At 39.7% G+C, this 13388-nt stretch overlaps 1 protein-coding gene across 2 annotated transcripts; it reads left to right on the top strand.

The window, feature by feature from the left end:
* Positions 1-337: 337 nt before the first annotated feature.
* nmd3 (NMD3 ribosome export adaptor) lies at positions 338-11678 on the top strand. Of its 2 annotated transcripts, none has more exons than XM_027280878.1 (16): positions 338-431; positions 780-862; positions 2812-2946; positions 3044-3140; positions 3491-3571; positions 4165-4293; positions 5357-5447; positions 6171-6249; positions 6680-6776; positions 7349-7466; positions 9022-9167; positions 9530-9642; positions 9731-9803; positions 10019-10125; positions 10927-10997; positions 11190-11678. In XM_027280878.1, exons 2-16 carry the CDS (start codon positions 819-821, stop codon positions 11321-11323), a joined length of 1515 nt encoding a protein of 504 aa, XP_027136679.1. In that variant the 5' UTR covers positions 338-431; positions 780-818; the 3' UTR covers positions 11324-11678. The 2 variants fall into 2 exon arrangements, with proteins under 2 accessions (XP_027136679.1, XP_019134935.1); XM_019279390.2 differs by having other exon boundaries at positions 351-487; positions 778-862.
* Positions 11679-13388: the final 1710 nt, after the last annotated feature.

Below are 13388 nucleotides of genomic sequence, written 5' to 3'. Positions count from 1 at the left end.
CTTGCAATAATATTATTATTTGTATCATGGTCAGTTTCTTTACAATATTTCCTACACTATGGTCACTTTACATTACAATACTCTTTTTATACATCATGCCACTTTTATCCTCAGTACTTGTCTGTTTGAAGGTTGATTGTTTTTCAGGTTTATTGTAGGTTATAGATATTTTTGTCTGTTTATTGTGGGTTTTTTTGCCTTTTCTACTTTTTTCTAATTCTGTAGTGTATGCTACACTTTCCTCTGCTGCTGTAACAAGTAAATCTCCCCGTGGTGGGATAAATAAAGTATATCTAATCTAATCTAATCAAAAAAATTTAGTTCAGGCGACAGTCAAAGACAGCCCGCCTGGGTCCTTGAGTGCTGCATGACGTCACGCAGCCTCCCCTCCTCGGTGCTCGGTGGAAACGTGGAGCACTTCTCTCTTCTCGGTGTGTTGTTGGTTTTTTACCATCAAAAACAGCTTCTGTGCGGTTTGTCATCACTCGTGTGTACCACTTCTAGTTATCGAGTAGTTCCGTTGACGTTTTGTGTTTGTTTCTTCGTGAATATTCGTTCAAATCACTCGTCAAAACCAGCAATTTAGCCTTTAATGCTAACGACCCAGTGCTGAATATAGAGCATCGGCTCACGTGGAGGTTTTTTTATTGATCTAGCAGCCTTTATATAACTTTATAACGTAAACTCGTGAACAATGAGACCTCAGTGTGATATTATGTGTCTGCTGTTTAAAAATAAGGTGAGTAGTTGTTAAATCTGTCATGTTTCTGTCCTCAGAGAGCCACGCTGACACACACTGACCTGTCAGGTTGACAACAATGGAGTACATGCAGGCGCCTGCCACGAGCAGCCAGGGCAACATGTAAGTGGTGCAATATAAAAATGTCTTGATGTCCATGATCCAGGGCCGCCATATAGGGGGGAAAAGTTAGGATAATTCCAAGGGCCCACGACTGTCAGGGCCCCCCAAAAAATAGGAAAACACCAACATAAAATTATTAAACCATCATCATTGAGTATATATATTTCAAATATAATAATGAAATGTATTATATCTTTGTTTTTACGTGTTTTGGGCAGTACAAGTTAAATAAAAACGGCCTTTAGCACATTTTTATGGTGACTTTTAATCTTGCATCAAATAGTGAACTGCACTGCATACTGTATGCAGACTAAATCACCAGCAGTAAATATTGTGCTAGTACTATAGTATTGAACTACAAGACGCAAAACAGTTGCAAGCCTTTGATCAGAGTTATGTAAAGCTTTTGATGGGATAGTTAGGTCCTAGAGATGTGGTGACAACAGCTGCGCAGAGGGGGCCCAATTAGATTTTTTTGTCACGGGGCCCAAAAGACTTGTCTTAAAGACTTGGGCCCTGAAAGTGGCACCGCTTGTATGGAATACACCCATTAGTTTTTTTATGAATCAAATGTTTTATTGAGTTTTACATTTTACAAGATTAAACTAAGAACAGTGGAAAATAAAATAAAAAAAATAAGGCAAAGTCGTTACGAGATTTTTTTAAGGAAGAGCCCTTGAATAAGGAGGACTGGATTCAAAGTATCAAAGTTTAAGTTGAATTTATTATTCTTGTACAAGAAGGAGCGTTTAACACACAAAAGGGGTTACAGAGGAAAAGGCTCCCTGAGGAGCTCTAACAGTTCTTATACAATTTTCTCAAAATGGGCTTCTTCCCACTAATAATCCTTTTTTTGGTTTTCGGCTTAGTAATGAACATTGTGTCTTGTCCAAAATAACACTTCCCTTAACCTGTCTCTCTTATCCTTTAACTATTTTTTAATTATCTCTCCCTGCCAGCTTCAGTAAACACATGCCAGATAAGGGAAGTACACGAGACATGCAAAAGACAGAAAACACACACACACTATCTATAAGAATTAAAACATCTGCACCCCAGTATACTCCAAATTTTTATAACAAAAGTCTAATTTTGACAATAAAACATAAAAATAACAAATAGAAAATGAAAGAAAATAAATACATAACAAGTCCCAGACAGATACATCAGTCCATGCTCAATATGTTAAGCAGTCCATTTACCAGGAAACAACCACTGTACTGTTGTTGTCCTATGTGAAATTCACTGACCACAAGTAGACTTCCGGAAAACAGATCCCTGCATAACATCCAGTCCACCTCCACCATCATTTCCGTCCCGCTCCCCCCAAAAACAGCCCATTATGATCAATGTATGCAGAAATATTTTAGCTACCCTGTAAAGAATACAGTCTTAAAAACATTTCTCATTATATTTATCAGTATTAGTTGTTATACTATAGGATATTCTTTCAAAAGCAGCTACTTTACCTAACTCCGTGAGCCAGTCTTGAAATCCCGGGCCCTCTGCATCTTTCCTCTTTTTCATTGAATACACCCATTACTAAATTTATCAGTGTGACCTGTGTCAAGGCACCACCACAACAGGTGAATGTGTCCCCAATGTGGAAGATAAAGGGTCACCCGGTGACTTGATTTGACGAGTTGCCCAGATGTCAAACTTTAACAGTCCGTGATTTTAACTGCTCTTTAGCACAATGTGTAATTTTGACAAAACCATAAACCTAAATGTTTATTGTGATGATTCATGATCTCATGTAAAAAATAGAACGGTCTGGCGAAGCACAATAAAATGAACTCTCTCTTTGGAGAAATGTTCAGCAATAACGTGTACCAAATCTTTGTTGTCCAAAATTCAAAAAGTTTTATGATCAATACCTGGAGGTGTAAAATGGTACATCATGTATTTATTTCATGGAGTTTTACCAATGTTGCTTCTGTCCTCCACAGCCTGTGCTGTACCTGTGGCGTCCCTATTCCTCCCAACCCAGCCAACATGTGTGTAGCCTGCCTGCGTACTCAGGTAGACATCTCGGAGGGAATCCCAAAGCAAGTCACAGTGCACTTCTGCAAGCAGTGTGAAAGGTTTGTGACAAGCACACATCAGTCAAAAAGTAAAATCACAGATATAATAAGTTTTGCTTGAGAAAGCTGTGGCTTATATTTTTCTCTTTTCATGCAGGTATTTACAGCCTCCAGCCAGCTGGGTGCAGTGTGCCCTGGAGTCCAGAGAACTGCTGGCCCTTTGCCTGAAAAAGATTAAGAGCTCTATGACCAAAGTAAGTGTGATTCTTACTGAACTTCACAGAAGACAATAGCATGTTTGCACACTTGTTATTGAGCCTACAGATTTATTTTATCGTGTCCTTATTTTCACCTCAATTAACACAGTTCAAGTTAAAAATAACAACACTGTAACCTCCAATTTTCTAGTTATTTATGTTTTACAGGTCTTTTTTTAGGTCTTTTGTCATTGATTATATATTATTATATGTCCATCCCATGTCTCTGATTTATCATAGTGATGTGCACCATGTTCACCACAGTACTTGCAAGGTACATGTGGATATTCAATCGATATTCAAGCTTCTGCTACTTCATGGATTGAACAGCATGTCTCTTCTCACAGGTGCGTCTCATAGATGCTGGCTTCCTGTGGACAGAGCCACACTCCAAAAGGATTAAGATGAAAGTGACCATCCAGAAAGAGGTAAAAAGAAAAAAAAAAACAGAGTGGAAGTGATAAGTGTGGGAGAGTGACATTCAAACTACCAGAAAAAAACAGATTAGGGACCGATGGGGGAATACGTGTACCAAAGACGTGTTTTCCATCTAAAGGTTGTTGGGGTGGTAATTGGCACAGTTTATCTTTGACTTTAAGCTTTTTGATGGACATATGTGAAAAGTAATGATGTCAAGGTGTGACACACACATCCAGTTCTGTGACATAATCATATATGCAACGAACTTCAGGTTAAACTTTTAAACTGGAGTCGTCTGTTCCCGACTGACTCGTGTGTGTTTGAGAGAAGTGAGTTTTGCCAGCGGCTGTCATCTCATCTCCTTGACCTTTAGCGAGAACCTGAGCCCCGTGCGTCTCAGGGCCAACTCTTTTGTTTGTGCTGATGCGGAGTCTGTATAAAACTGTTTCCAGATCCCACTGGTCAAATATAAAAACACGTTTTGTTATTTTCCCCCGCCAGAAGTGAATGACCATAAGCGCAGAGTTTTGTCGCCGTTTGCCGTGTCATCGGACCATATGGTGACACTTGTTGTTGTTTGTTGCTGTCTTTGCCTCTCCAGGTGATGAATGGCGCTATCCTACAGCAGGTGTTTGTGGTCGAGTTTGTCGTCCAGTACCAGATGTGTGACGACTGCCACCGTGTGGAAGCCAAGGACTTCTGGAAGGCCGTGGTTCAAGTTAGGCAGAAGGTGAGAGTCTGTTTTTTTAATTTTTTTTATAAAATGTATAAATAATAAATGAAGAAAATAATAATAATAATTTTATTTTACCTGACCTCTACTCAAATTTTCACCTTTTAAAAAACATCTTATATATAACATGCATGTATGCTATATTCTTAATTTTTTAGTGTTTATTGATTAGTTGAAAACGGTAATAGCTGTTTTATTTTGTTAACAGGTATATTCTGTAAATCTGGTTGTCCAGGTAGCAAATAGCCTTGAAAATGCTCATGGTATGGATGGGAAATATTCATACAAATAAATGAACAGATAACAGACACTAAAGGGCTACAAATGCTGTAAAATATATAATACAGCAAACAAAAATGCACGATAAAATGTGCTCAGTTCTTTTTCTTCTGATTTTTTTGTTTTTGGAGTTGAAGTGTTCTCGATTGACTCTTTGTTTTCATGTTACTGTTATCCTGTGTTGATTTTGCAATTGCGTGTTGAAACCTCAACCTAGATTTTTATAAAAACAAGCGTTGGCATGAAATACATCAATAAATCCCAGGGTTAGACTTCTTCCTTTGATCGCTGATGTGCGGAGGTAAACCAAGCGTAGCTGCCATGCTACAGAGAGAGTAGATCAGGAGAAAGATTACTCAGAAACAGACAAATTCAGTCCAGTTTTAGATTCAAACTTTCAGTCTCTCTTATCGCTTAACTAAACTCAAATAAGCTAAGCTACCCTCAGCAGTTTATATAACTCCTTAACGCCGTCTGCAGCTACTTCACAATAAAAGCCAAAGTCCCTTCTTTCCACTGAAAAGATTGCAGTGTGGAGCAACTATGAAGGAAGTTTTATTTAACGCCGTACTAAAATCCCAAAAATGTCAATACAGCCTCGGGGGCTGATGGTCTTAACTGTAGTGTTTTTCTGAAATGTCAAAGCTGGCGACAGGTTGCCAAGCTGTTCATTCAAATTTCATACCAAATAATAATTAAATAACTGTGACACAGGGCTTAGGGACCTGTGTGACTGTCTGTGTGATCATGATGACGCTGAAAAAATCTTTTTCTTTCACAGACTGCTCATAAAAAGACATTCTACTATCTAGAGCAGCTGATCCTCAAGCATAAACTCCACCAGAATGCCCTCAACATCAAAGAAATCCATGGTAGGTCAATCACATATGATTTTAAATATATATATTAACATTTTTTCATGTATGACAGTGCACGTCTCTTTAAAGGAAGGGGCCTGCTATATTCCTCAAGGCTTCGAACCAAATGTAGGGGAAACTTGTCTCATTCGTCAGCAGCGTAACTAACGTGGATTAGAGCTAAGCCCAACATAATCATGTGTCGAGTGTTAATTACCTCTTCCTGTACCAGACAGCAAGCCATGCATGCATATCACTGGCGCCAATCAGTCCATACAGCTGTCCTTGCATTGGCCTCAGAGAGGGCGCATGCGTTGGGGATCTAATCATTGTGCTGTAATCAGAGCAGGCATTCCACGGAGATTCCTGCAATGCAAGCTTGATTCGTACTCTATTTACTGCCACATCTCACACACACACACACACGCAGATAGGTATCCACACACTCAGGCGTGCTTGCCGCGCACTGAGTGACAGCTCAGCAGCAGCTCTCAGTGCTCTTGGAAGGGACTGTGAAGTGGAGTTTTGGCCGAGAAGTGCAATTTAAATCATCTACACATCTCGGCAGGACTTAAAAGCTTTGTGAAAGTTTCAACATGTGGCTGCCATATGCGCTCCCGTCTTCATGAGCGTGTGTTGTTTGCATACATATGTGTTCTGCAATGGCGATGACCCGTGAAGCACGCCTTTGATGAATTTATCGACGGGGGTTGTGATGGTATTGCTCTTCTCTCTCAGAGGGGATTGATTTCTACTACGGCACCAAGCAGCACGCTCAGAAGATGGTCGACTTCCTCCAGTGCACCGTGCCCTGCAGGTGAGCGCCACTTTAGTCTGTACCTCATGAAGCTCAGAGTTAGAACAATGTTCCCCTTTCGTTTTTATACCAATAACAAGTGACTGTGACGGCCTACTTTTAGTAGCAGCCTTTATCCGACAATCCAAAAGTTTATGAGCAAATGTGGCAATGTCACAGTGAATAAAATGTCCTCATAAAAATGCATGAACAAAAAATATAGCTCCCTAAAGTAGCATAATGTTCCATGTGTGCATCTATGTCTCATGTTGACACGACCTCTAACAGTTCAGATGAGTCTTTGTGTGTGAAGTGTGAAGTCTTTTCCATTTTTACACAACATCTTATTGCATTACTGCCCCTTTTGTTTGTCCAACTGGGACAGTGTGAACTCTGAATGATGTTTGTGATAATAATAATAATAATAAACACTTTCTTTTCTATTTCAAAGGTCAAAGACATCCCAGCGCCTCATCTCTCACGACATCCATTCAAACACGTACAACTATAAAAGCACCTTCTCCATGGAGATCGTACCTGTCTGTAAGGTATACAGCGACATGTTTTGTTTTATTTTAGTTGGATTAGAGTCCATTGAGCTGAGACACACCCATATCTGCTCAACACCTCAGACAAGCCAAACTTGACACGTCACCTCTGAAGATTTTGTTAGGTTAGCAATGTTGTTTTAGAAAGTTGTCTTAAATCTGCTGATATGCAGATGTCAAGTCCAAGAATCTTTGTTTGTGTTCGTCTCTGACAGTGTCAGGTGATAATAAATGAAACTCAAACTTAATATACTTAATATACTAGGAATATAGATTTCTGCTTAATCCCATTTGACATGTAGCATTAGTTGTGTGCTTAAAATGGCAAACCCATAGGTTTGGGTGTGTTTTGAATGACAGGGTATTTTTTTAATAGATTATTAAAGTTTAGAGTAGAAAGTTTTAATCCAGACACATGCTCTGTATCTAAGCTGTCGGATAACAAGAGGTTTCTTTTGGGAGAAACAAGCTTTCAGACACATTGTGAACTTTCTATGGCAAGTCCAAAGTCGTTTTCTACTTTCCCTTCGACCTGTTTGACCCGGGGTTGTCTGCTTTTGTCTGGTTGCCAGGACAACGTCGTGTGCCTTTCACCACGGCTGGCGCAGAGTCTGGGCAACATGGGTCAAGTGTGTGTCTGCGTCCGTGTCACCAGCACCATCCACCTCATCGATCCCAACACCCTGCAGAGTGAGTATTTCTACCAAGTGTTTGAACAACTGACACCTCAGACTAGCTGCAGTCTGGTGTATCTGGTCATCATCAGCTGAGCTGTAGTTTGAATCTCTACAGATTAATTCAGTAATGTGAGCTCTGTGTATAAGCATAGCGAAGCAGCAAGTTTCATGATTTCTAATGAGGAACTGAGTGTCAACTTTGCTGGTCTGAACGCAGCACATTCTGGGAGAGTAGTTTTATAGTCGACAAAATCAAGCGTGTAATTAGATTAGAGCTGACACAATTAGTTGATGAACAGAAAATTATTTGACAGCAAGTTTGATATTTGATTAATTAGGTTATTTATCAGTGGAAAAAGATTATTTGGCTTTAGCATGAAGGTTATTTATCAGTGGAAAAAGATTATTTGGCTTTAGCATGAGGGAATTTGATGCTTTTCTCTGTTTTAAAGGGCTGTAAAGTGTAAAATATGAGAAAACTGGCAGCTTTAAAATGAGACGTTGTGACTTTGAGCTTGAAAATAATCATTGATTGTAGCCCTAGATTAGATTACTCACTTCATTAGGGCTGCAGCTAATTATATGATGAATTATTTCAGTCATAAAATAGTAAAAAATGCCCATGGTGATTTCTGTTGATCACCTGATTGACTAACTGTTTGATCTCTCCGCTTTTATTATAGTCTTAGGTTGTATTTTACACTTTGGGAATAACTGCTGCAAGTTTAGCATATGTATGTCTTTGAGTGTTTAATGAAAGACATCAGAAGCATTTCCTGTATATTACCACGGAGCTATAACTGTGAGTCGAAATCGTTCGTTCCACTGAGTTGACCCCGGTCTGCTGACCACATGTTCATCACAGCCGTCTTAACAGCTTCCCTCTGCTCCCAGTCACGACACAGCACATGGCGCACTCTCCCAAAAAAAAAAAAACATCTTTGGTTTGCATTATTCATGCCATCAGCGCAAAGTCGTCTCGTTTGGAGGGATTTCTAATCAATGCAAGTTTGGTGACAATTAGTGATGATGTGTTTCCTCTGTATCTGGCGTAATCACTCATTATTCGAGAGGCTGAGATCGTCCTCGACAGGATTCTGACATTTTGGAAGCAGCACACGTTTTTAATTACTCTTCAAAGAGCAGGCTATTTTTATTGCAGAAAGTTTTTCAGCAGGCTGAATAGCAGAATCCGCCTCGAGGCAGAGCTCTGCGCGGCAGATTTGGGCTGCAGTAGGCAATTAACTCTGGCATTAAAAAATATTTGTGTTGCTGTTTGTCTGCCTGTGTTTAGTTCTCTTGGTACAGAGACAAACACATCACTCTGTCTGGTTTATTTGGAATATGCACAGATTTAAAAAAAAAAAACACACTGACAGATAAATCAGATTTATATTCGTTTTAGATAAAGGAACTGTGTTGAAGTTTGAGCTGTCAGAGAAATCTAAAACATGAAAAGCTGTTTGTGTCATTCTTAAAAATGAGAAGGAGCACTATATTCTGTGCTGTCTGCTCTAATTACAAACAATAATATACAATTAATATGTAAATAATCTCTGACTCACTAGTTTCTGAGGTGGATGGGAACACATACTGGCGCAACCCCTTCAACAGTCTCTGTAACCCACGGCAACTGGAGGAGTTTATCGTTATGGACATTGACATCATCAGAGACCAGAAGCTGGGTGCTGGAGCTGGCATGAGGTCCAATAAGGTGAGTGTGTGTGTTGTGTGTGTGTGTGTGTGTGTGTGTGTTGCAGAACAGATTGCATTATGAGAGAACATTGCTTTTCTTTTGGAAGCAAAATCAATAGCGAACCATTACATTATCCCTGAGCCCGTGTGTGAGATTCAAGCTAGAACGACAGAAACACTCAGGAGTGTTTGTTTTGATGGTGCAAGGAACAAGGTTTGCAGAGACTCTGTTTACTCTCTTTCCTCCGTTTGAGTGTTGCATTAGTATCGATACAACAACCTGGGCAGGCTGGAAGAAAAGAACAAGAGTAATTTTGTTTGAATGGCTTGAAACTACATTTAAATTCCTCCTGTGTGTATTTGTGTGTGTGTGTGTTACAGCACACTCTGGCTGAGGTTTGGGTTCAGAAGACGTCGGAGATGAACACCAATCAGCAGTATCACTGCCGTACATTCCTGGGCCATCTGCTCAACATTGGAGACCTGGTGCTGGGGTGAGTAGAGGTTGTTGACGAGAAGTTCACACGTTGGTCAGGTAGGACTGATAGCAGTACGTTTAATGGTTTACATCTCACATTACAGCTTTGACTTCGCCAACTCTAACGTTAATGACGAGTACCTGAATAAGATGAACCCTCACCACGTCCCTGATGTGGTAAGACTCTCCTGCACTTCAATTAACATCCTCATTGATTAAACCTGGTGGCTATTGTTGACTGAACACTGACCTCTGGTGGCGATGTAAAATTGTGACTTTAGATTTGATTATGTTCTCAGAAGAAACACTGCATGACTGCACACTACATGAAATGTATATAGACAGTCTGCTGTGGTTTAAATTTCTACAACCCTGCATGTTGACTCTCTCAGGTGCTGATAAAGAAGAGCTACGACCGCACCAGGAGGGTGAAGCGCAGGAACTGGAAACTGCAGGAGATGGACAAAGACCGTGAGGGCATGGACACAGATGATGAGAGGTAGAAGAGTAATACTGAGTCTCTGAACTGTCTTGAATGAAGTAAACCTTCAAGAATTTGTCTTCTAGGATAAGGCGAGCCATGTTCTATACTTTTGTTAATTAAGATAAACTAGTTTTTAGTAATCATTACTTAAAGAAGAGATTAAAGGAGATTTGCAGTGCATTAGTTGGGGACTATTTTAAGACGTGGAGTAATACATATTTGGTGCTTTAGTGAGTGTTTACAGCAGTAGCTCTATGTTTTCTGGAGTGACTCAGTTCAAACTGTCATCTTGATGAAAGAACATGTCAGCCAGTGCAACAGCGTCCCTCATTTATGTGTTGTAATCGTTTTTGAACACCGGAGCTCTCTGGCACAAAAGAATAATCTTTTTCAGGCTCTGGTACACACATAGACACACACACAGATAACACTTGTTAGTCACATTCATTCATTTTGTTTTCTGTTGTTCTTTGTTGCCAATAAGATGCAACATAATTATCTTTAAAAACAGATGTTTTTTTATTTTGTAGTTCCCGTGAAAATCTTTACAAAAAAAATCCAATAATAATGATAAACAAAACTTTAAACCTCAGCTGTATTTTGACGTCTTGTGTAAAGATTCTGCATGAATGTCTCCAGCAACAAACGAGGAAAAACACTTAAGATACCTGAGCTGATGACTAAAGCCATGAAGATGTTTTCAAAAGTTAGTGAATAGTCTGAAAATGTGCCAAGAGTGCCAATATCCTGTAAATATATTTTTCCCTGAAATGTCAAACCACATGAGTTTCCTTTAACTTGCTTTTCTGTCTTCAGACAATACCAGGACTTCCTGGAGGATCTGGAGGAGGATGAAGCTCTGAGGAAGAATGTGAACATCTACAGAGGTGAGCAGCTGGAGACCAGTGTCCCCAGAGATTACTGCCCTTTTCTTGGGATGTTTGTTTCCATTGTTGCAGCTTAAATTGTTCCGTTACGGCTCATTTACTGTCAACAACTGCTGAGGCTCCTAATATATCTAATGTTACACGGTATTATAGTTGGCAGTTAATGAATAGATGTTTTGTTTATTATTTCAGATGTGTCAAAGATCCCAGTGGAGAGCGACACCGATGATGACGGAGCACCTCGTATCTCTCTGGTGGAGATGCTGGAGGAGCTCAGTCTGACAGACGCCACAGGAGGAGAGGGCGCTGACATGATGACAGAGTAGCCGGTCGCCGTCCTGCTTGTGCGCCACTGATGGCTGATCTGTCAAATACAGGTCCGCTGATCCCAAAGCGATATTGTTACAGAGCTGAGGACTGATTGAACCATCAACAAATCATGTTTCATACTGAAAATATCCACACTTCATAAGACTGTGGTGTAATCACTCATTATAGTTAAAAGCCCATAAACTGGGTATAATGGTGCCACTTGGTAACAAACAAGTTTCTGTAGAGAAACTGGACTCTCTGGATTCCTACCTCCACTATAGGCTTATGAAATTCAGATTTTCATATAAAGTTTTGGAGTGATGTTGAAGTGCTTCTAGATCACCATATCAAAATAAATATTTGTCCTAATGCCTGCTTTTCACAGATCTTTTCGGCTTGGGGATATAAAAGACATTTGCTCAGCACTACATACTAATTCAATATAATCTTTAATATTATTATAGAAATGATATCATATGTGATGTCAGATATTCAAATTGCATCCTTGGAAAGTTACTGTGGATTAAACTTCACAATCTAAATATTTTCTAAACTTTAATAGTTGCTTTTGTTTTTCATGATTTTTCTGGAGCTCTTTCACCACCATCCAAAATTATTTTAAATGTTTATCAGCTGTGAGCAGCTCCTCATTTCTGTCCTATGGGAGAATATTGTGCATCAACAAAACTTGACCACATTCATGTTTCATACTGTGTGGATTGTTATTTCTAGTGTGAACACCACCAGAGGGAGCTTTGGAGAAGGGAAGTAATGCATTCAAATAGCCACATTTATAAGAAGCATAACCAAGCCTGTTAATGCTGCCATTGGTAATATACAGACACTCATCCAGCTGCACCACCTTTTCAGCTAGAGTGAGCTCTCATATGGGCTGAAGCTGGACATGAAAGTTAGGATTACTGCTGCTCTGTAAACACGGATGTCCTCATGTGATCTGGAGTGACGTGAAACTGATTGAAACGGCTCCCGACTCCAACCTGTCACCATTTGAACACCATAGACACAGAATCAAACTTTTTTTTTTTTTTTTTGTAAAATGACACATTTAGATTCTTTGCGCCCAGAATTTCTCCCAATTAGCTAAAAGTATTCAAATATTAGACAGATTTTATGATGTTTGATTAAAACAACACACAGTTTAAAAGTAGGAAACGACAGAAATGTTGGAAGAAAGACAAATGTTATAGGCAAAAGTTTTCAAAAGATGAAGCAGAAGTTTTGTTATTTCTGTATATCTTGATTCTAGCAGGAGATGACTGTCTGTGAAGGTTGTTAGTCATCCAGGTCATCCCTTCATGAAGGGTTAAATCTGGCAACCACAGCACCGAAGAAGCCTCTTGGGTGAGGGGTGAAACATCTTCATGGATCTACAACCAAGTCCAATTGCCCATGACTTATCCCTTCTTGACTATGACTCATATCTGCTTTTGCATCTTCATCTCATGTTCCTGTGATCATATCGCTGCAGTATGATGGATACAATTATAGGAACACAAAAAGGGTGGAGTGTACTTTTTAAAAAAATCAGTTTTAACATCAAAGTTTTTTGGATGATCCCATTTTAGGACATTTCTTCTCCTCAGGGTGAAATCCAAACCATAATTGAACTGAACACTTAACAAGTTCGTTGAAGAGTTTATCTTTTGTCACCAGATTTGTTGCATGGTTATGCAGACCTATTGTATAAAGCTTTATGTAATCTAAGACACCAGAGGAATGTGTGTGTCACAAGCCGTATTAGTCTGTGTGACATGACTCACATGCAGGGGGGAGGAGGAAGCCAGGTCTTGTTTTTCACCAACCTGAGCAGGTTGTTAACGGTAATCAGATCTACTTGGGAAAACGAATGAGCTGAATCCCTTCTGGGTGTGTGTGTGTGTGGAAGTGGGGGTGGTGGGAGCAACAACAGTGTGGAGCAGGGGTTCTTTTTTTTTCTGATCACCCTCCTGTTGACCTGATTTTCTCACCAACTTTGCATGTGCCCAAACTGAGCTTTGTCTCTGCAGCCCCATTTACCCAATTTCTAGTATTACAGTCTCACTTTCAAAGTATAAGACG

The sequence above is a fragment of the Larimichthys crocea genome, chromosome VII (assembly GCF_000972845.2).
Source record: "Larimichthys crocea isolate SSNF chromosome VII, L_crocea_2.0, whole genome shotgun sequence".
Classification (NCBI taxonomy): domain Eukaryota; kingdom Metazoa; phylum Chordata; class Actinopteri; family Sciaenidae; genus Larimichthys; species Larimichthys crocea.
This window is presented reverse-complemented; position numbering and strand designations above follow the sequence as displayed.